The sequence below is a fragment of the Camellia sinensis genome, chromosome 6 (assembly GCF_055761805.1).
Source record: "Camellia sinensis isolate YWXY chromosome 6, ASM5576180v1, whole genome shotgun sequence".
NCBI classification, from domain to species: domain Eukaryota; kingdom Viridiplantae; phylum Streptophyta; class Magnoliopsida; order Ericales; family Theaceae; genus Camellia; species Camellia sinensis.
Genome location: NC_138966.1, coordinates 63372179 through 63398926, shown reverse-complemented (window position 1 = coordinate 63398926; position 26748 = coordinate 63372179). Strand labels below are relative to the sequence as shown.

The 26748-nt window shown below is 33.9% G+C and overlaps 1 protein-coding gene across 5 annotated transcripts; it reads right to left on the bottom strand.

Annotated features, from left to right (window-relative positions):
- Positions 1-17416: 17416 nt before the first annotated feature.
- LOC114321115 (RHOMBOID-like protein 10, chloroplastic) lies at positions 17417-26043 on the bottom strand. 5 transcript variants are annotated; one of them, XM_082873898.1, is made up of 12 exons: positions 25802-26043; positions 25515-25631; positions 23439-23659; positions 23103-23157; positions 22907-22987; positions 22727-22823; positions 22556-22623; positions 21665-21763; positions 21201-21242; positions 18669-18746; positions 18443-18534; positions 17417-17617 (listed from the first exon to the last, which is right to left on the bottom strand). In XM_082873898.1, the coding sequence occupies exons 2-12, from the start codon at positions 25605-25607 to the stop codon at positions 17614-17616; spliced, it is 930 nt and encodes a 309-aa protein (XP_082730024.1). In that variant the 5' UTR covers positions 25608-25631; positions 25802-26043; the 3' UTR covers positions 17417-17613. The 5 variants fall into 5 exon arrangements, 4 of the variants coding, with proteins under 4 accessions (XP_082730024.1, XP_082730023.1, XP_082730022.1 ...); XR_014332394.1 differs by lacking the exon at positions 17417-17617 and having other exon boundaries at positions 18223-18534; positions 18669-18756; XM_082873897.1 differs by lacking the exon at positions 17417-17617 and having other exon boundaries at positions 18223-18534; positions 25770-26043.
- Positions 26044-26748: the final 705 nt, after the last annotated feature.

Sequence of the window (26748 nt, the reverse complement as noted above, 5' to 3'; positions counted from 1 at the left end):
TTTACTGAGAATTTACTAAGAATTTAATAAGAATTTACTTAGAATTTACTGAGTAATTACTAAATAATTTACTTAGAATTTACTAAGTAAGTTAATGAGAATTTATTGAGTAATTTACTGGGAATTTACTGAGAATTTACTACGTAATGTAAAAAGAATTTACTCAGTAATTTACTGAGAATTACTGAGCATTTACTGGAAATTCACTGAGAATTTACTAGGAATTTACTGAGTAATTTACTGAAAATTTACGGGGATTTTTTTGAGAATTTACTGAAATTTTCTAAGTGATTTACTAAGAATTTACAGACAATTTACAGGAATTTTAATGAGTAATTTACTGAGAATTTTCTAACTAATTCATTGAGTAATTTACTAAGAATTTACTAGAAATTTACTGAGTAATTTACTAAGTAATTTGCTTAGAATTTACTGAGTAATTTTCTGAGAATTTTCTAGGAATTTTCTAAGTAATTTACTAAATAATGTACTGAGTAATTTACTGAGCAATTTACGGAGGATTTACTGAGTAATTTACTCATAATTTATAGAGAATTTACTAAGTAATTTATTGAGAATTTACGGAGTAATTTACTGAGAATTTACTGAGTAATTTTTTGAGAATTTATTGGGAATTTACTGAGTAATTTACTGAGAATTTTCTGGTAATTTATTGCGAATTTATTGAGTAATTTACTGGAAATTTACTGAAAATTTATTAGAAATTTACTGTGTAATGTACAGAGAATTTACTGAGTAATTTACTAAGAATTTACTAGGAATTTAATGAGTAATTTACAGAGAATTTACTCAGAATTTAATGAGTAATTTGCTGAGTATTTACTGAGTCATTTACGGAGAATTTATTGAGTAATGTATTGAGTAATTTATTAAGAATTTACAGACAATTTACTAGTAATTTATTAAGTAATTTACTCCAAATTTAGAGAGAATTTACTGAGTAATTTACCAGGAATTTACGTAGTGATTTATTGAGAATTTACTGAGTTATTTACTTAGATTTTACTGGGAATTTATTGAGTAATTTCCTTAGAATTTATAGAGAATTTACTGAAAATTTATTGGGAATTTATTAAGTAATTTACTTAAAATTTATTGGGAATTTACTGAGTAAGTTACTGAGATTTTACTGGAAATTTACTAAGTAATTTTCTGAGAATTTACTGAAAATTTCCTGAGAATTTACTGAGTAATTTATTGAGTAATGTACTGAGTAATTTACTAAGAATTTACTGGGAATTTGCTAAGTACTTTGCTGAGAATTTACTATGAGTTTACTAAGTAAGTTACTGAGAATTTACTGAGTAATTTACTAAGAATTTACTAAGAATTTGCTGAGTAATTTACTCAGTAATTTATTGAGAATTTATTGGAAATTTACTGAGAATTTATTAGGAATTTATTGAGAATTTATTGAGAATTTACTAAGTAATTTACTGGGAATTTACTGGGAATTTATTGAGTAATTTACTGAGAATTTACAGGAAATTTACTAAGAATTTAATGAGAATTTACTTGGAATTTGCTGAGTAATTACTGAGAATTTACTAAATAATTTACAGAGAATTTACTAGAATTTACTGAGTAAGTTAATGAGAATTTATTGAGTAATTTACTGGGAATTTGCTGTGTAATGTACAGAGAATTTACTGAGTAATGTACAGAGAGTTTACTAAGTAATTTACTGCGAATTTACTGGGAAATTACTAAGAATTTACTGGGAATTTACAGAGTAATTTACTGAGAATTTACGGAGAATTTTCTAAGAATTTGCTGAGTTATTTACTGAGTAATTTACTAAAAATTTAATGAGAATTTACTGTATAATTTAGTAGGAATTTAATGAGTATTTTACTAAGAATTTACTAAGTAATTTACCTAGAATTTTCTAAGTAATTTACTGAGAATTTTCTAAGTAATTTACTGAGAATTTACTGAGTAATTTACTTAAAATTCATTGGAAATTTACTGAGTAATTTAATGAAAATTTACTAGGAATTTACTGAGTAATTTACTAAGTAATTACTGAGAATTTACTGAGTAATTTACTAAGAATTTATTGGAATTTACTGAGTAATGTGCTGAGTAATTTACTGAGCAATTCACTGAGGATTTACTGAGTAATTTACGTGGAACTTACTGGTAATTTACTAAGTATTTTACTTAGAATTTACTGAATAATTTACTTGGAATTTAGAGAGAATTTACTGAGAAATTTATTGAGTAATTTAATTTATAAAGTAATTTACTTGAAATTTATTAAGTAATTTACTGAGTAATTTATTGCAAATTTATTAAGTAATTTACTGGAAATTTACTGCGTAATGTACAGAGAATTTACTAATAATTTACTGAGTATTTTACTAAGAATTTACAGAGAATTTACTGAGTAATTTACAAAGAATTTATTGAGAATTTACAGTGAATTACAGAGTAGTTTGCTGATTATTTACTGAGTAATTTACTGAGAATTTACTGAGCACTGTACTGATTCATTTAATGAGAATTTATTGAACAATTTACTAGGAATTTACTAAGTAATTTACTGAGAATTTAGGGAGAGTTTACTGGAAATTTAGGAGTAATTTATTGAGAATTTAATAAGTAAATTACAGGAAATTTATTGAGTAATTTAGTAAGTAATTTACTAGGAATTTACTGAGTTATTTACTAGGAATTTATTGAGTAATTTCCTTAGAATTCATGGAGAATTTACTTGGAATTTACTGAATAAATTATTGAGAATTTATTGGGAATTTACTAAGTATTTTACTGAGAATTTATGGGAAATTTACTGAGTAAGTTATTGAGAATTTTACTAAGTAATTTCTTGAGAATTTACTGGGAATTTATTGAGTAATTTATTGAGAATTTACTAAAAATTTCCTGGTAATTTAGTCAGTAATTTACTGAGAATTCACTGAGTAATTTATAGAGTACTTTACTGAGAATTTACTACGATTTTACTGAGTAAGTTACTGAGAATTTACTAAGTAATTTACTGGGAATTTACTGAACAATTTACTAAGAGTTTATTCAGAATTTACTGAGTAATTTACTGAGAATTTACTAGGAATTTACTGAGAATTTTCTTGGAATTTATTGAGTAATTTACTGAGAATTTACAGGAAATTTACGGAGTAATTTACTGGAAATTTACGGATTAATTTACTGAGAATTTACGGGGAATTTACTGAGTAATTTACTTAGTAATTGTTGAGAATTTACTGGAATTTACTACGTAATTTATTGAATAATTTACTGAAAATTTACTGAGAATTTACTAAAAATTTACTAAGTAATTTTTTGATAATTTACGGAGAATTTACTGAGTAATTTACGGAGTAATTACTGAAAGTTTACTGGAATTTACTAAGTAATTTATTGAGAATTTATTGAGTAATTTACTGGGAATTTATTTAGAATTTACTTGGAATTTACTGAGTAAATTGCTGAGAATTTACTAAGTAATTTTCTGGGAATTTTCTGTGAATTTACTGAGTAATTTATTGAGAATTTTTTGAGTAATTTACAAGAAATTTAGGGAGACTTTACTGAGTAATTTACTTAGAATTCATTGAGAATTTACTGAGTAATTTACTGAGAATTTACTTGCCAATTTACTCCGTTATGTGCAGAGAATTTATCGAGTAATTTACTAAGAATTTACTGAGTAATTTACTAAGAATTTACTAGGTAATTTACTGAAAATTTATGAAGAATTGAAAGAGAATTTATTAAGTAATTTACTGAGTAATTCACTAGGAATTTACTGAGAATTTACTGAGTAATTTACTGAGAATTTACTGAGTAATTTTCTAAGAATTTACTGGGAATTTACTGATAAATTTACTGAGAATTTACTGAGAATTTATTGAGTAATTTACTGAGAATTGACATGGAATTTACTGAGAAATTTTCTGAGAATTTCTTGAGAATTTACTGGTAATTTACTAAGAGTTTACTGAGTCATTTACTCGGAATTTCTGGAGAATTTACTAAGAATTTACGAAGTAATTTACTGATAATTTACTAGGAATTTAAGAAATAATTTACTGAGAATTTACTGAGAATTTACTTAGTAATTTACTAAGTAATTTATTGGGTATTTACTGAGTTATTTACTGGGAATTCACTAAGTAATTTCCTTAGAATTTACGTGAAATTTACTGAGAATTTACTGAATAATTTGCTGAGAATTTTCTAGGAATTTACTGAGTACTTTACTAAGAATTTACTAGGAATTTATTGAGAATTTACAAGGAATTTTCTGAGTAATTTACTGAGAATTTACTAGGAATTTATTCAGTAATTTACTAAAAATTCACTGAGTAATTTACTGAGAATTTATTGGTAATTTTCTGAGTAATGTAGTCAGTAATGTACAGAGTAATTTACTGAGAATTTACTGGGAATTTATTGAGAATTTACCGGGAATTTACTAAGTTACTGAGAATTTACTGAGTAATTTACGGAGTAAGTTGCTGAGAATTTACTGAGTAAGTTACTGAGTAATTTACTAAGAATTTACTGGGAATTAACTTAGTAATTACTAAGAATTTGCTGAGTAATTTACTTAGTAATTTACTGAGAATTTAATGAATAATTTATTGAGAATTTACAAAGCAATTGACTGAGAATTTACTGGGAATTCACTAAGAATTTCTCGAGAATTTACTCACATTTTTGTTATTTGTTATTTTTTCTCCACCTTCCGTTGAATAGTAATATCTCCTGGATTGATTTGAACATTGAAATACCCAACTTTAGGTTAAATTATCATCACCAAATCATTTTTTTCCCCTCCAAAATTATAGAATATTAGTTTGTTATCATATTACAACTAAATAGTTACTGCTATTTCTATCAATTCAAACTCCTGATCTTCTCCTCAATGAAGTCAAAATTTTTCCCCTACACTTCCATAACTAAAATTGATAGGGTTACTCTTCTCTTTTTCTTCTTCTTCTTCTTCTTCTTTTTATTATTAATAATATTACTTTTCTAATAAGCGCTTGAATTATTCATGTCCAATACAATACATATGGGCCACATTTTAACTCAACTTTGTTATTGAACACCAAGTCAATGATTGTAGATATAGAGAGAGATTGTATACAGAGAGGAATTTGCGTAGAGAATTGAGGAAAATTAGAGGTTTGTTTCTATCTTATTTGGCTATTTCTAAAATAAGTAACTCTTAGCTAAATAATAATAAAATTATTTATTTCGGTTTAACAAAAAAGTTAGAAAAAACTACTTAGTTTTCTCATTAACAAAAAAAAAAAAAAAATAGCATTTATCTAACATACCAATTTTTTTTTTTAGATTTTAAAAAAGTGAAAAAGCACAAAAAAAAAAAAAAAAAAAAGAAAAAGAAAAAAGAAAAAAAGAAAAAAAGAAAAGGAAGTAACTCCCAAACCAACATGTGTAAGAGTGTGTAAAGGATAAGAAATATCATAATGGGAAAAAGGGTTATCCATAGGGATGGGTTTGTAAGGGGCTTTATTACTTACGGGCGAAGTTGTATTAAAATTTTGCACCACATGAGCTAAACAGTTAGGTTCGGTAGGTTTTAATTTTAAAATTTTGAATATTGAAGCTAAACCAAAATTAGTTTTTCTTACAAAAGTCATAAAAAATTGACCAAAAGGTCAGTTTAGTCAGTCCAGTCATTATTAATTTTTTTTGAGTAAATTATCAGTGCATCTCTTCAGATTTATTTAAAATACGATTTAGTGTGTTTGGTTTCAGTTTTTTGAATTTAATTTTTTAAAAATTGAGTTTTTTTATTTTTCATATTTTTTTTATTTTTAGTAAATATTTTTAAAATTTTAAACATTTTTTAATATTTTTTTGGATGCACCTTACTTAGATGTATCTAAATAATAAAATATTTGTGAAAAAATATTTCAAAAAATTAATAAATAGACAAAAATGCAAAAAATATATTGAATTTTCTCCCTTTTTTTTTTGTTGTTGTATTTTTGATATTTAAAAAAAAAATTCACGAAAATTATACTTTTTAAGTGTATTTATGTTAGGTGTGTCTAAAAATTAAAAAACAAATTCTTAAAATATTAAAAAAAATTTAAGAAAAAAAAATACAAAAACAAGAAAGTAGAACTTTCTAAAAAGTGTTTTTTCAGTAAACCCAAACCAAGCAAAGTAATTTGTTTTTTGTGATTTTGAAAATTACATCATATCCTTTAAAGTTTTTAATTTCATACTAAATGACTCATGTTATTAATAAATTATCAAGTTAATTCAAAGGTATGGTCTCGAATGTGGCAAAATAGACTACCAACTTGTTAAATAAGTGTTGGCTGTATAATTTGGAAAAATCAATCACAATTTAACACGTGGCATGGAAAGGGCAATTTGGGAAATTAATACAAGTTGCCAACCAAAGTCAGACACGTGGTAGTTCGTATTGGTAATAATGGATCTGCGTAGCACTGGAATAATCGAGAGATACAAGATGATGTTACTTAACGGTTACTCATAAAGTTTAAATTCAAAATTAGGAGGGAAGCCTAACTGCAAGAGTGGCATAGTGAGACTGACTGTGAGAGAGCATATTCAGCAATCATGGGAAGATATTTTGACGGTTAGGAACCTACTTCGACGATTATCATTGAAGAGTATAAATAGCAGAGAAGGCCCCAGAATGAAGCCCTTAGACTCAGATAAAAAAACCAGTTTATTTATTTCGTTTTTCCTTCCAGTTTTTACAGTTCTTTACATTTCTGCACTTTAATTTCTGTACTGCACTTCATTTCCTAGGAGTAGTTTCAAATAACTTGTTGCTGTAAACCTCTATGAGGCTGGGTTAGATCATTGTAAGTTTTCATTTTACTTAATGAAATTCAGATTATGAAATTGTTCTTCATTTGTTGTTATTTACTAAATTCTCCTAAACATGCCACCAGCAAAAGTCCTCTTTATTGAGGCTGAGAGAACTATAACACAATCGTCTGATAATTGGTTGGCAATTAATATTCTGTAAGGACTAATTGATCCTTACTGGCATGCTTAATATTACATTATTAACCTTCGAAAGGCAAAAAGCCAATGTATATTTTTGACACACCTAGTGGGACTAGAAAATGGCTAGACATAGGAGACAAGGAGAAAATGAACGCCTGGAAGAAGGTGTGGAGGAAGAGGTAGAAGTACCTGATCCAGAGGATAATGTGATAACATATCCTATGGAAGTATCTATCTCATCAGAACCTATGGTCAAACAGACCAGCAACTCGGAACATGCACCACATGTTCAAAATATTGGACGAAGCCATGGAATTGGACCATCCACTATTCCGTCTACCCTGCTAATGAATCCGTGGGGAGGCTTGGTAGATGCCATAGGACAACAGTTAATGTATACAATGGAACGATGGGCAACGTCCTTCATGGATCGAATGAATTCCCATAAACCAACTAGCACAATGCATATAGAGGAAAATTCAAATGTTCTTCAGCAAAGATTGGCTAAAGATAAACAGACTATGCAAAGGAGTAGACATGCTAATGGTCAGACTAGTAATCAAAATTATGAAAGACCATCACCGATACCTCAGTCATGGTATGAGCCTCTTTCGAGGCCTGTGGTAAATCAAAATATCTTATTACCTAACAGCGAAGCCATACAAATTGGTGAATCTAAGCCAACGCAAGAAAATGACATGAGAATGTTTCCAAATCCCATGTTCGAAGCTATGCCTGGCACAAGGGGGTTCACTAATCCTCTGTTTGAATTCACACCCGGGGGGTTGGAAGGGTTTCCTGCGGCTAGAAGAGAAAAAACATCTGTTCCTCCTATTACAGCACCTTTCACAGGTCCTTTCGCAGGACAGGCTCAGGGAGGTCAACTATACCCTCAACAGCAATCAGTACCACAGGGACAGCCAATCCCAAATATACCTCCCTATGGACCAAGAGGACCTCAAGCACATGGGTTTCCACCAAATCCTGTGTTTGTTCCTCCAGTAGTAGTCCAACAAGCACAAAATATGGTTCCTAAGGACCAAATTGTTGATATTGTCAGAGAAATGTGTGGACCTATGGCTCGGGGGGTCCAGACTCTTGTGTATAGGAAGCCATACCCAGAATGGGTGGATAGGGTGCATGAATACCCAAGAGAGTTTAGAATACCAGATTTTGCTCTCTTTTATGGAAATGGAAACCAGTCAACAGTAGAACACATTGCCAGGTTCGCAGCCCAATGTGGTGAATTTACCAATAATGACTAGACGAAGCTAAGACTCTTTCCAAATTCTTTAACTGGGGTAGCCTTTGTATGGTATATTAACCTTACACCTGGTTCTATCTAAACTTGGCAGCAAATGGAGAAGGCATTTCATGCCCAATTCTTCCAAATAGAGCCTAAAGTTTTCATGGCAGATTTGGCAAGGTTGAGGCAAAGGCCTGGTGAGAAGGTTGCTCAATTTATTGTCAGATTCAAAAGGGCACGAAACAAGTGTAGGGTCATTCTACCAGAGCTTGAATTTGTGAGATTGGCTCAAAATGGTTTAGAGTTTAGGCTTCGAAAGAAGTTCGATTCAACTGAGTTTTGAAACTTAGTGGAATTAACCTATAGTGTCTAGATATGAATCTTTCCTTGAGGAAGAACAAGATCGAAGTAATGCATCATATAAGACTTATTATAGGGACCCTAATTATGAAATTGATGCAGCAGAAATCTTAGGGAAAGAGCCTATGACCTGTGAGGCGTTAATTCATAAGGACACTGCAATAGACCATCAATTTAAAAAGAAAGACCTTCATAGGAAGTATTCTTTTGATTTAACAAAAGTAGATGATATTTTTGATCATTTGCTTGCAACAAATTTCCTAAAGTTACCGAAGGGAGCGAAGATCCCTACCCTAGAAAAACTTAAAGGGAAAATGTACTGTAAATGGCACAATTCTTGGTTTCATTCAACTAAAAACTGTATTATTTTTCAGGACAAGATCCAAGAACAGATTTGAAAGGGGAGTTTAAAGTTCTCAGCCAAAGTAGAGAGCTATGGGGATTGACACTAACCCATTCCCAGAGATTGGGGAAGTTACAGCCAATGTTGGCATGCCAGATTTTCAAAACCTATCCTTGAAGAAATTTGAGGAGGTTAATGTGAAGATGCATGTTGCCAGCCAGACTGCTTTCAAGAAGGATACCATAAGCTCACCAGCAAATGGACAGAGGTTTGCAGACCAAAAGGATGACTCTAGTGAGCAGGCCCTTGATGATGATTCTCTTGAGGCAGCTGTCATGCAAAGGATGTGCCTCAAATGAAGGTTAAGTTACAAATGGTTGAAAGGGCTCCCAATTGATGAGAAACAGTATTACAAGGATGTACAGAGACGTCCTAAGGCAACCAATACCTACAACAAGAGGCCATACCCAACTGGTCCCCGACAACAGCCATTTTTGGCTGGACCACCAGCCACTGGAATACATTCCAAGGGTAAGAGACCTCAGCATGAGTTCAGACCACCTAATTACTACAGGATAGAAGGCAATTATCCTGAGAAAAGACTTGAATTGGGCTCAAGTTAGGGAACCAGAGCTAGTAATTGGCCTCCAAAGTTAAATTCGAACAAGAGATAAGGCAATTACCCTGAAATATTGCCTGAATTAGGCTTAAGAAAGGGTGCCAAAGCTAGTGAATGGCCTCAAAAGTTAGCTTCAAAGGTGGTTTCAAAGACTGGGAAAGCAAGTTCAACAGCTGAATTAGTGAGTTCATGGGTACTTGGGGTGCCAGACTGGTTTGTCATGCAGAACAAGCTTAAGGAAATACCTGCACAGAGAAGTGTCTTTGAAGACTAGGGTAGAATGATTAAACCTCTCTTGGTGGCTCCAAATAATTGGGTATTACTCAAGCACCCAAAAACAAAGGAACCAGATGTGGTTCCAGTAATCTCTAGGTCTCAAAGGAGAAAGATCCAGCAAAGGTACACCATGTACCAAAAGGATATGAAAGAAAGCGGTGAGAGTTCATTATTGGCCTAGTCAAAAGGCTCGATAGAGGAGAAAGAAAATCCAAAATTGGCTTCTCAGAACAAAAGAAGTGTCAACAGAGAACACTTGGCTAAGGTTCATACTGAACTGAAAGCCAAGGAAAGATCCAGCTTAACAGGTCTTGAAAAGGCCTTGATGGAAAGCGACAGTGAAATAAAAGGAGAAGGTGAACTAGGCCAAAGGAAAGAAATGGTTGAAGATGAGATGTTTAAAGCCTTCATGGTTGAACAGACCTTTTTGGTCAAGAAGCCAACAAGAGCAGACCACAAATGAGTTGATTCGAAGGAAGTCACTAGTATTGAGGTACCAAAGTGCAGCATAGAGGATGCTTCCAAAATAACTGAACAAGTTAGTTTGGAAAAGAAACAAGTGCAGCCAGCAGTTCAGTTTGGCTCATTTCCTCCAGTGTCAGTAAATATGGTATATATATATTGCCACAAGAGTTCCAGGCTAAAGATGGAGACCAAGAAGGTCAGGAAGATGACCCTATTCTAGTTTCTAGTGAAGATTCATAGGTTAGCATGATTCAAGATGAGTTTGAAATGACTACACCAATGGAGACTGAAGATGAAAGTGAGGAGGTGAGTATTAATCTCTCATATCCTTTCAAGTATCCTACAACATCTATGATGTAGCACGTTAAGCCCTTGTATATTAAGGCTTATTTCGATGGGATACGAATGAACATGGTGTTAGTGGATAATGGGGTAGCAGTGAACCTGCTTCTGAAGTCCTCCTTGAAGAAATTGGGAAAAAGAAACCCCAGATTAATTCCAACCAGTACGGCCATTGCTGGCTTCGCTGGGGATAAGCAGATGGCTTAGGGTATCCTGCCGATCAACCTGAGTGTGGGAACCAGGGATTGCATGACATCATTCTTTGTTATAGATAGTAATGCCAAGTATAATGCTTTACTTGGCATGGATTGGATCCACACCAACAAATGTGTGCCTTCCTCTCTACATCAGAAGATAATGATGGCCTTATACAATGGAGAGACAGAGGAGATCAATGTAGACCCTCAACCCTTTATCACTTGTGCTGACTTTGTAGAGGTGAAGTTGTATATTGAAGGAGTGACAGCACTTAGTATATTGAGAAAACCTGATAGATCAATCGAAGTGACAGCTGATGAGGAAGTAGCACACCTAAAGCACTTAGTGCTGGAGAGTGCTGATGAAGAATTCGTCATCAAGGATGATAATGATGCCTGGTTGTAGGTAAGAAGATGAAACCCAAGAAGCCAGACCCTTGGCTTTAGTTAAGTTTTCAATATTAGATATAAAATCAATAGTCCAGAAGGTTCAAGAACAAGAGAGGGAAGTCATAGTAGTTGGCTATAAGCAGGAGCAACAATAGGTCAGGCCTTTGACCTTTGATAAGTACTATGCATTAGACATCGAAACAAAAGTCCAGGAAATACAGGAAGAAGAAGCCTTATGGACAGACTTCGTCTATGAGGAAGAAGGCAAAGATGTTGAACCAAAGAAAGTGGGAGCAGAACAAAGCAAAGAAATTGCTTCGAAGGCAGAAGAAGTCAAAAGAGAAGCATTAGTAAGTGCTCAAGTACAAGACCCGTTGGAAGAAGTTAATGTAGGGGAAGGTTTTGCACAACAACCCACTTATATCAGTGCTTGGTTAAGTGCTCTTGATAGGAACTAGTTATTGGTAGTCTTAAAGAAATATAAGGATTGTTTTGCGTGATTTTATAATGAACTGCCAGGATTGGATAGATCATTAGTAGAACATAGGCTCCCTATGAAGCCTAACTTCAAACTACACAAACAAAAACCAAGACGGATGAGCCCTGAAGTGGTTCAGAAAGTGAAGGAGAAAATTCTTAGACTCCTTAAAGCAGGCTTCATTAGAACAGCTAGATATGTTAAATGGTTGTCAGACATTGTGCATGTAGCTAAAAAGAATGGCAAGATAAGGGTATGCATCGATTTTAGAAATTTGAATTTGACAACTCCAAAAGATGAATACCCCATGCCTATAGTGGATGTATTAGTGGACAGTTCAGCAGGGCACATGATTTTAACTATGATGGATGGGTATTTTGGTTATAACTAGATTTTTATTGCAAAGGAGGATGTTCACAAGACAGCATTCATGGCACCTTCGAATGGGTAAAAATGTCATTTGGTCTAAAGAATGCTGGGGCAACATATTAGAGGGCAATGAATACTATCTTTTATGATCTTATTGAAGGATACCTAGAGTGTTACATTGATGATATTGTTGTAAAATTCCAGTCCATGAAGGAGCACTTGGTTCACTTGGTAGCAACTTTCGAAAGAATGAGAAAGTTCAAGTTAAAGCTTAATCCTCTCAAATGTGCTTTTGGTGTATCAGTTGGAAACTCCTTGGGGTATGTAGTACACAAGAAGGAAATACAGATTGATCAGAATAAAGCCAAAGCCATCATTGAGGCCAAGCCTCCATTAAGTAAGAAAGAAGTACAAAAGTTCCTTGGTCAGGTTAATTTTCTTTGAAGATTTATTTCAAACACTGCGGGGAAAACTAAAGTATTTTCTTCTTTATTAAAGTTGAAAGATGAAGAGGAGTTTGTGTGGACAGCAGGGCATCAAACTTCTTTCAAAGGAATTAAAGCCTACTTGGCCAAGCCTCCAGTGTTGATGCCATCAAAGAGCGACAAGCCTTTGAAGTTATACATTGCAGCAGCAGAAGATTCATTGGGAGTTTTCCTTGCCCAGGACAATGAAGAAGGCAAGGAACAAGCAGTTTATTACCTTAGTAGGTTTTTAAATTCTTGTGAATGTAAATACTCAGCTATAGAAAAGCTGTGCCTTGCATTGTACTTTGCAGCAATGAAATTAAGTTATTATCTTTTGCCTACTGTTGTCTCGGTAATTGCAACCACAAACTTGGTTAAGTATATGTTATCTAGACCAATGTTGAGAGGAAGAATTGACAAATGGATATTAGTTTTGTTAGAGTTTCATCTAGAATATGTCCCCCAAAAGGCAATAAAAGGACAAGTTTTGGCTAACTTCTTGGTAGATTATCCATGTCAAACGGAAAGCTAGGAGATAGTGGATCTTGGTATGATCAATGTTGAGCCATGGCAGATGTGGTTTGATGGATCAAAAGCTAATGGTTTCATTGGAATTGGTGTTATAATTAAATCACCACAAGGGGTAGAAACCACACATGGTTTCAGAATGAATGAAACTACTTGTTCCAATAATCAAGCTGAACATGAAACTTTAATAATGGGACTGGAAATGCTTACTAGGTTACAAGCTCATGCAGTTGATATATTTGGAGATTCTCAATTGATAGTCAACCAAGTGAAAGAAATTTTCAAATGTTAAAGTACAAGCATGTTACTATATTATGTTGTTGCATTACATTTTCTATCTCAGTTTTAGATAGCAAATGTGACTTATATTCTAAGGTTCATGAATAACGAAGCCAATGATGTAGCTCAGAAGACTTTGAATTTCAGAAGGAGGGATAACACTCAATTGAACATAAGTCAGGCAACATATCAAAAATTAATACCACCTTTAGCTAAAAGGAATGTGGTGTTAGAAGTCAATCATAATGGCTTACATGATCAAGATTGGAGGCATCTAATCATGCAGTACTTAACTGGCCCATCTTCGACGGCCAGCAGAAAGATTAAATTACAGTCTATGTAATACATAGTGTATGGTTATGCTCTTTACAAGAGGGGAGCGGATGGGTTGTTATTAGAATGTTTAGGGCCAAAGGATGCATTGACAGCCATGGCTGAAGTCCATGAAGGCATTTGTGGTGCCCATTAGTCTAGTGTGAAGATGAGATGGTTGCTTCGAAGGCATTCATACTATTGGCCAACCATCCTTAAAGATTGTATAGAGTATGCTAGAGGTTGCCAGGCATGCCAAAAGCACGACGTGATAAGATATGTACCAATAACTGATCTGCATGCAGTTGTAAAGCCTTGGCCATTTAGAGGTTGGGTAATGGATATGATAGGGAAAATACATCCACCCTCTTCGAAGCATCATTGTTTCATCTTAGTGGCCACAGATTACTTCACTAAGTGAGTCGAAGCTAAACCATATAAGGCTGTAGATCAAACTGAAGTTTTGCCTTCTTGGCCAAGAATGACAGTTTATATCCCTGTGCTTCATCTGGATGAGGAGTTGCTCGCATTATCTTTGTTGGCATGAAAGACGTGTACCACGCCACAAGTAAGTTGTCCTCCAGACTGCACCGGTGATCAATGGGCTGCGCTGGTGATCAATGGGTACATAGGGGTAAACAACTAAGCTCTGAGCAGAAGGATGGATGGACAAAGAATCATTGAATTCGACAAATCAATGGTGAATCCGCTCTCTTAGTTTGGGTTCATCAGGTTCTGGCCAGCTTCCCCAACCAATAGACTTGGAGGAAGAAGAAGCAACTGTGTCCCATGTAGAGAGTGGTGGGGCAAAGAGGAGCTTCCAAGATCTGTTTTTGCAAATGCTTGGTCAAAGGGTTTGTAGTTGACAGATTTTTGGTCTAAAGATTGATAATTTGCAAAAGCTTCCGTGACTTGTATAAATGAAGGTGGATAGGTGTAACCCATAAATGCATTAAGGTTCTTTTGAGGCTGCAATCATCTTCCAAAGACTCCTCGTATGCTCGATCAATGTAAGAGAAGGTGTGATTGGCCATTGAGGATGCACCAGTCTTTTCGTCTACTCAAAGAATGGAAGTGCAATATACAAGGATTTAATGAAGTTCACTGCTTCATTATTCAAAAAGCTGTTATACTACCAGAATACACAGAGTCCATGCACATCCTAGAACGTGGGTGGATTGCACTAGTTCACTAATATTACCAAGTATTAGGTATATTAGTACGGGGGGTAATGTTGGCTGTATAATTTGTAAAAGCTAATCACAATTTAACACATGGCATGGAAAGGGCAATTTGGGAAATTAATACAAGTTGCCAACCAAAGTCAGACATGTAGCAGTTTGTATTGGTAATAATGGAACTGCGTAGCACTCGGACAATCGAGAGATACAAGATGCTGGGGCTTGATGGTTACTCATAAAGTTTAAATTCAAAATCAAGAGGGAAGCCTAACTGCAAGAGTGCCATAGTGGGACTAACTGTGAGAGAACATATTCAGTAATCATGGGAGGATATTTCGGCGGTTAGGAGCCCACCTCGCTGGTTATCATTGAAGAGTATAAATAGCAGAGAAGGCCCCAGAATGAAGCCCCCAGATTCAGATCAAAAAACCAGTTTATTTAGTTCATTTTTCCTTCCAGTTTTTACAGTTCTTTACAGTTCTTTACATTTCTGCATTTCAATTCCTGTTCTATACTTTATTTCCTAGGAGTAGTTTCAAATAGCTTGTTGTTGTAAACCTCTATGAGGCTGGTCAGATCATTGTAAGTTTTCATTTTACTTAATGAAATTCAAAATTTGAAATTGTTCTTCACTTGTTATTTACTAAATTCTCCTAAACAAGCCACCAGTAAAAGTCCTTTTCATTGAGGCTGAGAGAACTATAACACAATCGTCTGATAATTGGTTGATAATTAATATTTTGTAAGGACTAATTGATCCTTACTGGCATGTTTAAAATTACATTATTAACCTTCGAAAGCCCACAACAAATGATTACAATTATTATAGTGATTATAATTTATTTGTCCTCCTACCATAATGCCTAATACTAAAACCAGAGCACCCAATAAGTGATCAGACCAAGTACCATCTGCATTATTATTGTTATGAATTATTGATTATTGCTGTACTTTGTTTGTTTTTGCTTCTAAAAGTTTGGTTTCTTCCAACATAGCTATCAACTTTCATGGGACCCTCACAGCAGCTGACTTGCGTGGACAAAAATGCCTTTTATCAATTTCTACCATTTATCTCTCAATCAGATGATGGTTTCACTTCTTTTTTATTTCTTTTCCCTTTCTAGTTGGTAAGTAAACATTAGACGTGATGCTACCATCACATGGTCGTACTAGTATTCAATGAGTAATATTAATTTGTTATAAGAATTGCAACATTATTCAGTTAGTGAAAGATAAAACTTATCTATTTAATTTTAATTATAATTTTTTATTAACCGATAATACTACCCTACCCTTAATATATTTTCCCAGGGTGGACAGTTAAACCTCTGGTCTTTCAATCTCATTGTGTTGTACCTTTCTCTTGTAGTGCCTCTTCTTGAAGTCTTGGAATGATGCACAAGATATTGCTGATTATCAAATAATTTTATTTCTTTATTTATTTTGAGTTAATTACCAAAAAGTCCTGTCTAAATATTTGATGGTAGCTTAGGTCCTGTTAAAAAGTTTTTGAACCAATAAGTTCCATTTATAGGTAAAAAGATGTTTTGCCCTTTAATCCCAAAACTGAGAATGTTCTCAATTTCAAAACTGAGAATGTTATCAATTTTCAAAACAGAGAATGATTTCAGTATATAATTATCAAAATTAAAAAATTTCTGTTTGGTTTCTGAGAAAAGTATGGGATTGAAAAGAAAGATAATTCTGCGAACCTGACACATTAGATTGTTGAATTGAATTTTTTTTCATGATTAAAATTGAAAATATTATAAACTGAGAATATTCTCAATTTCAAAAAAGAGACTCGGCATCTCTGAAAATTCAGCGTTCTGCGAAAACACAAACTATATATATACATATATATACTTGTATGGATCGCAGGCGAGCGGCGAGTCCGGTGTACACTAGGCAGTGGAGTGGGAGCAGCACGGGGTCATCTTCTCTGGGCACCGACCTCTCCACTATCAAGAGGAATCAGAACTTCGCCACCAAGGCCGCCGCCCAGCGTCTTGCTCAGGTAATGGCTTCTCAGACCGCTGTCGACGACGGATATGGAAGGTTCTGAACGACGAACGGTTTCGAATGGCCGTTGCTCGAGCCCCGTCTCCGATCGTGTTCCGGCTTCTTGTTGCTCGATTAATGCATCGAGCAAGTTTGCGAAGGAGAGCTTGAAAATTGTAGATCTAGAGGTATTCGAGAAGTCACAGAATCATAATTCAAGTTGATTCATGAATCATTATTATTCTCTGGAATGAATCTTCGGTTTCCGTGCCTTAATTGCTTTGGATTTTTTTTTTTTGAATTTCAATTTGTTTTTGCACGAGGATTTGAAATCGTGGAAGAAGACCATTTGATTCCCAAATTCAGGTTTGGAAGGGTAAATTGGTCTATTAAAAATTAATGGGACTTGAAGGAGTAAATAATTTTATCTAGGACCTAATGGATTATAAAAATTATAAATTGGTCTATTATAAATGCCCCAAAATGGGACATGTATGTAAATGCCCCATTTATTTTTCGAGGAAATTATCAACCAGTGGTGATTTAAGTTAATTTTTACGTATTTATAAAAAAAAAAATTATGATTTTAATTATTAATATTTATAAATTTTACAGCTTATTTTGTAATTAATTTTTAAGTTATACACTTCTATGAAATTTCCCCTTTATCTTTTAGGGTAAGAGCTCATCATATTCTATAAATTCCGATGTTTGGAGTTACTGTTGTGAGTGTTATACATCAGCAAACACTACAAGAAATGTCATTTTTAGCTACCAAAATATTGGTTGCCAAAAGTCTAATATTTAGTCGCTGAAACGATTTAGTGACTAAAATATTTTGTCGCCAAGCTTGTCACCTTTACCCTGTCGGCGATAGTATTGGCGACTAAATTTCGTTTGGTCGCCGAAAGTGACTACATTTGGCTACTAATATTAGTTTAGTCGGCAAATGTTATATTTCCGCTACTAAAACCTTTAGTCGCCGAATGATGCTTTATGGCTACTAAGTTGTTGTGGTCGGTAAAGGTGTCACCTTCAGCTACTAAATAATTAGTCGCCGAAAGTACACATTTGGCTACGAAACTGTATTTAGTCGGCAAAAGGTGCATTCGGCGACTAAAGTGTTAGTCACTAAAAGTGCATTGGGTTATGTTTTTGCTACTAAATTCTTAGTCACCGAAACATTTGATTACGTATTTAGCTACCAAAATATTTGGTGGCCAAATACTTTAACGTGTTTTTTTTAAATTTTTTTTTCTAAACAACCTGTATCCATTATTAATACAACCTGTACCCTGTATAAACAATATAATCCATCAACGCTAAATATGTTATCAAGCATTCAACAACGTGCACACTTTTTAATTCCAACCATCCAAAAAATTAATATTGAACGTCCAATTATATATATATATATATATTATAAATTCCATAAGAACCAAGTCTAATCCAACGTCAATAATTTAATTTCATACATAATACAGGAAAAACCAACTACTCCCATTACACATTTTAGTTTCAACCATCCAAAAATAAGTACTAATAAGTACAAGATGTCGTCCTGGCATCACTATGAGCTCCCATTGTTCGAGTCCTTCCATAAAACCCTTCGATTGGAAGGGGCCAACTACTCCCACTCGCCCATCCCCTTCGTCCACTCCTGCTGGCACCTACAGAACCATTGCATGAATGTGAAATCAAGTGCATGTCTAATAAAAATATAGAAAGACATATTCATAGTGTCCTCGATCCAATTACACAATGTAAAATTGCTGCATAGGAAAAAAATAAAAGATGTGCTTACCTGCAGTACCATGGAAGTCGAACCCATCATCCCAACCAGGCAATTGGACTTGTGTTCAGATTCTTGCATCTCCAGAGCCTGAAGAGACCTTCAGGAATTGAGTTAGGAAACAGATGTAGTAAATAAAAAAAAAAACTCATCAATATTAAATAATGAAAGTCATGACTATTCATTTATTCCAATATAGAACATGCATATATGTTGTTATGAAAGAAGTGTTGTGAAGTATCAATGATGAGAAAGTGCTGATGTAAATAGAAACTTGTGAGAAAAGTCATTGCTATTCATTTCTTCTCTTTTGCTTTCAATATATCAACAATACTTAGATAATGTTGCAAACGAGGGAAGGTTGCTTAAATAATGTGGTTTGCACTTATCAAACAAATTATTGAAGAAAGTTATTTATGGAAACAATAAAATAAGTATTTCATGATACAGCAAAAATACTTCACATCCCAATTATTTACTGAAGGATCAAAAGGTTGGTGACAATATGTGTAAAAAAAATGCAAGAAGCCCCTATATGTTCATAATTCGAGAAACTTTTCCAAGCTCTCTTTTCTGACTCCAAAACAGTTACTTTATCATCTGCTAACATGCCAAATGTAAGCCGTACTAAAACTTAAATTGAAAGGCAAACTCATTCACACATTGAATAAATTGAATGAATTCTAACAGGGTACGCTTGTTAATGTGACTAGACCTAATCTCGGTCATGATAGACAGCTGAATTGCGAAAAATAGTACATGAAGCCAACAAGAAGTAAATAGAATAAAAAGCCTTAATGAGTTGAGTACGCATTTAACAGGTTCAGCTTTATCATGTGTTGCCAAGACTAGCATATTACAAGCTCGTAAGACTTTGTTTTAATTTCACCTCAACGCATATATTAATGTCGTGAATCATGATGAAATCAGTGCTAATCCAAAATCCAAAACCAATAAATTGTTTGTCACTCCTATGCATGTCTACAAAACTTGCCCAACCAATAAATCATTAAATTGTTTGTATATAATAGAATTTGAAATTTTCATGACGAATACATACACTTCCCCAACCAATAGAATTCCCAATAAAACTTTGTCTAAAAGCTAGAGTTGAACTACACGAAACTAATGTTTTTAAAACATTTAAACTTTTTTAAAAGTAACTCATGTTAGATCAAGGTTCTCATCATTGGGCAAACCAAAACCTATTTTAGAATTAACTACAGAGGGAATAGAATGGTGATTCCATAGGCTTTCCTATAGAATGACCAAGCATAAGAAAGAATATTTGTCATTATTTTTTTAAGTCTAACCAAACATAAGAAAGAATATTTTGATGGAATAATCATTTCATTCCAATGAACCAAACACTATCTAAGTCTCTAATAGATTATCTGCAAATTATGAATTAAATTCACATAATCCATTGTTTTTGCAATTTGTTTACAACCCAATCTCCTCATCAACACATTGAATAAATTTGATAAATTCAATCCATAACCCACAGTCAGCCATTCATTTTAGCTGGGCAAATTCATAATGAATGAGTGCATTGAATCCAAAAAATCAAAATTCCATAAATCAGAGCATTAACAGAAAACACAAACAGATAAAAATGAAGCAAAATGGAAAAGAGTGAGAGCTTTAAACAAAGATGGAGCTGGTAAAGAAAGGAAAAGGAAATTGATTTTTAAGAAGTGATAGAATGGTGTGCATTCATGTTTCCAAGAACAATAGGGATGACAATTTACCCGTCTGCCATTATAGGCCTTTTTTTTTTTCCCACTATGCCAATTTTTGCTCCTATAGGGCTGTCAAATGTTGAATCCCTTATTGATTTCAGTATAAGGACGATATGAGCCTCCCCTAGCCTACATCTTAACCCCAGTTTATATAATTACATATACTCTTAAAAAAGTTATCTCAAATATTAGTTATGCGGAAGAACAATATATACTTGTTGAACAAAATGATGCATTCTAATGAATTCCACACCATAAAAGAAGACCCTGCAACTTTGAATTTCACATTTGTTATATATGCAAAGCTATAAAACATTCAACCAACTATAAAAGAAAGTCTCACAGCTGGGTGGATGTTTGTGTAGATCATGTGGTGTCATATGGCTTAAAATTAGTTATGTGGGCTGATGACTTCAAATTTAGTCGATAAAAATTGGTTTAAATTACTTGCAATAATTTCTGTCGTGGACAGTAAATATTTACGATCGGGGATGGGGTGAGTAAAAACACCTTATAAACAACAATACATTGCGGAAGACTTGGGTTAGGGCAAACACATGAGAATATATATTGTGGAATATTTTGATTTTGGGGTCACCACAATTTTTGCAATTCTACAAGCATGAGTTGCGCAGATTTTGCTGTTACAATTCAAGGTCATCACAGTTGTATATCAAAGATGTGGACCTGGTCCAAAATCTCTTCTATCCGGAATTGATCTAGTCATTTGAATAGAATTGATTGATATTCCAAAGGTAATTAGGTAAGAGAAAAATTATAACAATAATTTTCTCATACTTACATGTCCCCAGTTATCAATGCCTTTGAACAAAAGCCCAATAACCTGCATGACGTATGCCGTGAGTTAAAATCATGTCAACAAGAAACATGCACATAGGCGATTGCCGTTATTCCAACATCAAGAGTTAAATGTTGTATCCTCAGATTAAACAAAACTTAATTATGAATCTAGTTTATGCAAAAATACTTCCAAATTATGACAGATTATTACACCTACTTGGTAGACTTGAATAAACAGGGTATGATTCATTAGAATCGTAATAAAATCACAACTCCCAACAAGCAAAGCACTCAAGTTTGGCTAACCTAAAAAAATGCACTTATTTCATCTTTTTATCTTTTTTGGGTCACATCAATCAACATCTCCTCTCTACTTTTTCTACACATAATACAAAAAAAGTCAAAGTGCACTTATTTAGTCTTCCCAAACTTGGCCTAAATGTGAAAGAGAAGTGGGGGAGATACCATATTTAAAACAATCACACGTGCTATATGCTGTAAATCTTCTTTGCCACCTCCCACTAGGCTTCTATGCCTCAAGACAAACACGGAAACAGATCCAACCTGATCACAGACCAATATAAAATAAAAGGTGAGGAGAAAAGGAAGATGAAACAATTCAGAGTTAATGGTCCTCTTTGGTATCATTTTCAAAATTCTAGTTTTTTCTTGTTTTCATAGACAAAAATAATGCAAAAGTTATGAAATACCTATCGTTTTCATTTTTTATGCAAAAAAAGTTTCAAAAATTCAAAATTAATTTGGAAGTGTTTCCTGAAAAAGTTGCTTTCAAATTATTATTTTTTCAAAAATAATTTTCAGAAGCAGTTTGCCAAACATGTTTTGTCTGTATACAAATGATACCAAATGTGACTCCTTTTATATTAAAAATAAAGTTTTAAACTATGATTGCATTTCAAGGGCTCCAATCCAACTTTGTGACTCCTGGTGATGACCAGAAGTAATATACTTTGGTGATGACCAGAAGTAATATACTTTGAGACACCCATAATAGAAAATGTTCATGTCACATAATCAATCCTAGAACTGATTACGGCTTATTTCACCGTTACTTTCTCAATGAAAACATAGAAATTCTACGAAAGTAGGGGATGAAGATTACGTTCCAACCAAACAAAGCATAGAAATGATGCATACAATTAACATTGCAAGAAAATACAAAATGTTACGAGTTAACTACTAATAATTAACTACTGAAACATCTGAAGAAAATATGTGAGTTTGTAAGTTTCTTTTCTAATTTGATCAAATTTGCTTTGGTTGTACACATGTGATTAATATGTGAAGAAAATGTGTCTAAGCGAACTTGTGACTATAGAGTTTGAAAAGACTTACTAATCCAAAAACTGCTCCAGATGCACCAACAGAAGGTGATTTGCAGAGCCAATAACTCATTGCCGAACCTGATTTCTTGAAAATCTCAAATCAGAATTATAGTGGATTGGGGGTTGTTTCTTCGAAAATAAGCAATTCATTGTCTGTTATAGTGGGATTAGGAGCCGTTACTTGCAATTGCAGAGGTGATATAAACTGCAAGAAATCTTCTAGGACCACTAATGGTCTCCACAGTAGGACCAACAGAGTTCAAAGAAAAACAATTAATCTGAAAACATGAAATTCATTTAAACCAACAATCTATAAAACAACCGATCATGAGAATATCAAGTGTCGTGATTCAAAAGAAACCATGAGGTGACCAATATTTGAGTGCAATACGGAAGACGTGGCAAGCCTCCACAATTGTCCTTGGTCAATAAGACTATTAATCTGCAAATTTTTTTTTTTAAATATAAAACAATTAGAGATAAACCCGGAAAAATGAGTTTTCTGATATGAAAGGTGGTATACAATTTTTTTTCTTCCCTCAGAGTGATAGTCTAACCTTAGCACCCCATACAAGCAGCTTCCCTTGTGTTGCAATTTGTGCAATATAGACCCTATACCCAAAAATAAAAAAGAATTTAAAAAAATCAGAGGATAAAAGCCTCTTTCACCAATAAAGATAGAGAGAGAAATGTGTATGAAATCTACACTAATTTCCATTCACATTTCCATCCCCTTTTCTTTTCCCTTCACAAATCGTTACCTAAATCCATGATCCAAACAGAGTCTTAGAAAGCTGGCAAATAGGACATGAGCCCGATAAGAAGGAAAATATAAATAAACAGACGTGTAGGAGACATTGTGATGTCCTTGTTTGAAAAAAGGTGATACTCACAAGACGTTAATCATAAGGAGGATGTTGGTCCATCCCCTGCCACTAAATGAAAATCTTTTAGATGTCTCCAAGTCTGACCTCCCTAAATTTCCAGAGTTGTTCCTGCTTCCTTCTCCACTAAAAAAACACCTGCAAGATGAGCATGCAGACGTAGCAGCATCTTTTGACCAATCAAGAAAATTAATCCCTTTCAATCTGATGGAGCTTTCATGCCGTGCATCCTTTAAACATGGCACATGACCAAGATAAGCGACGTTTTGTCAACAAGAAAAGCTGCAATGAATGCCACTTCTATATTCAAACTATCAAAAACTAATTAGGAATGAATAAAGTTGCCACAACTGTGTCAACTTGGCTCTTTTTAAAAAAAAAAATAGTAAGTAATGCTAATGAAACCAATGCCTTTTACTTTTTCTATGAACTTGGTCACTTTCTTTTTGCCCATGTATAGTTTGTGTCACGTGATGAGATAATGACCTATATCACTTCAGCTGTAGGGTTATTAACATGACTTATAGCTTTTTCCTTTTATCCTGACATACGCATTTCTCTTCACTGTTCTTATGGCATTCTCTTTTAAATCCAGATGCAAGTATGATAATTCATTTGTATATGTTTCTGTTCCCCCTTTTTCTCTTTGCGCTATATTTTTAACCACTGCACAAGGGATGAAGTTTAAATATTGGAACTGAAATTTTGAATTCTTCAAAACCACTCCAAATTGTTGAAGAGATGGGCTTTATATCGTTCCAACTTTCCAGCCTTCGATAAAATAGTTTTATCGTTCCAACTTTCAACCATGTGAATGCTTCTTATGCCAAAAACCAGGTGGATGAAACAGATAAATCAGAATATCTGTCACTTAAATCCAGTGGTTTATATCTTAAAAGTCCGATACTATAGATTGAACCAAAATCAGCTTGCCTCAAGCTTGTTAACCTATGTTGCATGAACATGAAAACGGGACAAGTTGTCATAATATGGCCACACATTATAATATTTTACACCAACTCTTGCTCCCATGACTGAAACCATATATATCTCACTTCTATTATAAACTGAGAAGGACAGACACAACTACAGACATGGCACAAAATTTTAAAAATTAGGATACAGATAGTTGTATAAAATTAGAATAAAGATCTATAATCTACAAGCTTTACACATGTTGATTCATCCTCACAAAAGCAAATTTGGTTTGTTTTGGTACTCATTATGTTTATACTAACAAGCTGTGTATCTTATCTTTTGGCAATAAAGAATGCCTATTATATGTAATAATGACTAATGAGAACTCCACAATAGTTGGAAATCCTTCAAAATCCTTCGATTCATTCCCAGTGCCACCAAATTAGACCAAGCAAAGCAACTTCTAAATAATGTTAATTATCCTTCTTTTTCTGTTTTTCAGTTTGGGGCAAACTGATATAATGGTGGTTTTAAATTATTAAAAATAGGCACCATTTTGGAAGGAAGGAAGATCTTGCGGTCGCAAAATCTATAATCTAGAAGTTCCTATTTAAAGATGGGTAAGTAGTCATAGTTTAATATCCCAAACACAAACAACCCTTAAGTGGTTCAAATAATTAAAAAAAAAAGGATATGTATTTGCTTCCAAGATTAAGACAAGAGAATGATTTGAAAAGAGAATCATGAAGGATATGTATGAGAAGTGAAAATTAAAAAAATTAACTTACTCCATTCACTTTGCACTTTCCCTTTCCCTTCACAAATTCAAAATCCAAACACAACATATATCATTGTATAAGCTAATTTGAGACCATGGCTAAACCCATCCAACAAATTGAACTATAATCTATTTACTTAACGTAAATTTTATGTGCATACAGAATAGCAATATAATGAAAACAACCTAATTTGATCAAAATCAAGAGTATTCAACTACATTTAGCTGAAATTAAAATGGGTAAATCCCAAAACAGTACAGGCATGTAATAATACAACTATAAAGAGGCTGTGAGAATCATCAGAACCCACACTAATAGAAGAATCTAGTTATACTCCACACTATATCCATCATATACAAGATGGGTTTAGAGAGAGAGAGATTCTCACACAGAAGCCGGTTTTGACCATGAAAAACTCCATTGAACCTCCAATCATCGCCGACACGACTGATATCTTCAGGTACGAATCCCAAAACTTCATTTCTCTATTTCACTTCTTTTTCCACTGCCAATTTGTGCAAAAATGAGCAATTAGGGCAAGTTGCTTTCAGCTATTAACAATCAAATAGCCATACTCAAACGCATACACACAGATGATCAGAGAAAGAACTGAAGAGATGTGAAGCAGAAGAAAAACACAAACCTGAGAAGAAATTAATGGATTAGAAAGCATACCTTCTGACTATTTGAAGAACCCATGTGTGTGCGTGTATGTGAAGCTGTATGGGTTTTTGTGAGTGAATGGTGAAAGAAAGAGAGACAGAAAAACAGAGCCGAGAGGGAGAGAGAGGATCTCAGGCGACGGTGACCAACAAGGAGGTGAATCGGTGCTCCGGTTGCCGGCCAACGCGAGGAGGACCGGCGGTGAGAGTGGAGGGGAGAGGAGTGGCGGTGAGGGAGAGGGAGACGGAGAGGGAGAAGGAGGGCCATTTCCCAATATAAGCCATTTTTGTATGTATTTCCAAAACTAGGCCAACTTCTGACGGAATTCTAAAACTAGGTTAAAACGCTATTACTATTCGCGCTTTCACTGTTAGGAGCGTAAAAGTAGGTGAACAGTAAAATCGCTATTACAAATAGCGACTTTGATTAATAAGTCGCTATTACAAATAGCGCTTCTAGGGTTTGTTAAAAACGCTTTTCCTAACAGCGCTTTTTTTAAAATAAAAACGCTATTCGTAATAGCGATTTTAAGAAAAAAATTTTCCCGGAAAAAACGCTATCTCTAATAGCGATTTCAGTACAAATTTTTTTTGCCAAAAAACGCTATTTGTAATAGCGATTTCATTTAAATGAAATCGCTTTTTGTATCAGCGTTTTCAAACTCCTCATATATACGAACAAACCCCCCCCTCACCCCCCCTCATTTGCATACGACTTAGGTTTTTGGCTCTCTCTGCTCTCTGCTCTCGCTCGCTCTCCCTCTCTCTGCTCTCGCTCGCTCTCTCTCTCTCTGCTCTCGCTCCATCTCAGCTCGCTCTCGCTCTCTGTCTCTGCTCTCTGTCTCTCCGTGGTATGACATTAACCCTAATTTTATGTATTTACTTTTTGTGTTTGTTTTGTGTTGTATTTTTTTGTCAATGTTAGGGTTTTACTTGTGAATTATTAAATGTGTTAGGGTT

Bases quoted from the DNA above. Each gene is read 5' to 3' on its own strand.
- LOC114321115 (XM_082873897.1), bottom strand. From the start codon at position 25,607: ATGAAGTTTTGGGATTCGTACCTGAAGATATCAGTCGTGTCGGCGATG. The intron at 22,988-23,102 runs GTTAGACTATCA...AAAAATTTGCAG, and splicing joins TGCTTGTATGGGGTGCTAAG to ATTAATAGTCTTATTGACCA. The intron at 21,764-22,555 runs GTAAGTCTTTTC...GTCTGTGATCAG, and splicing joins CTGGAGCAGTTTTTGGATTA to GTTGGATCTGTTTCCGTGTT.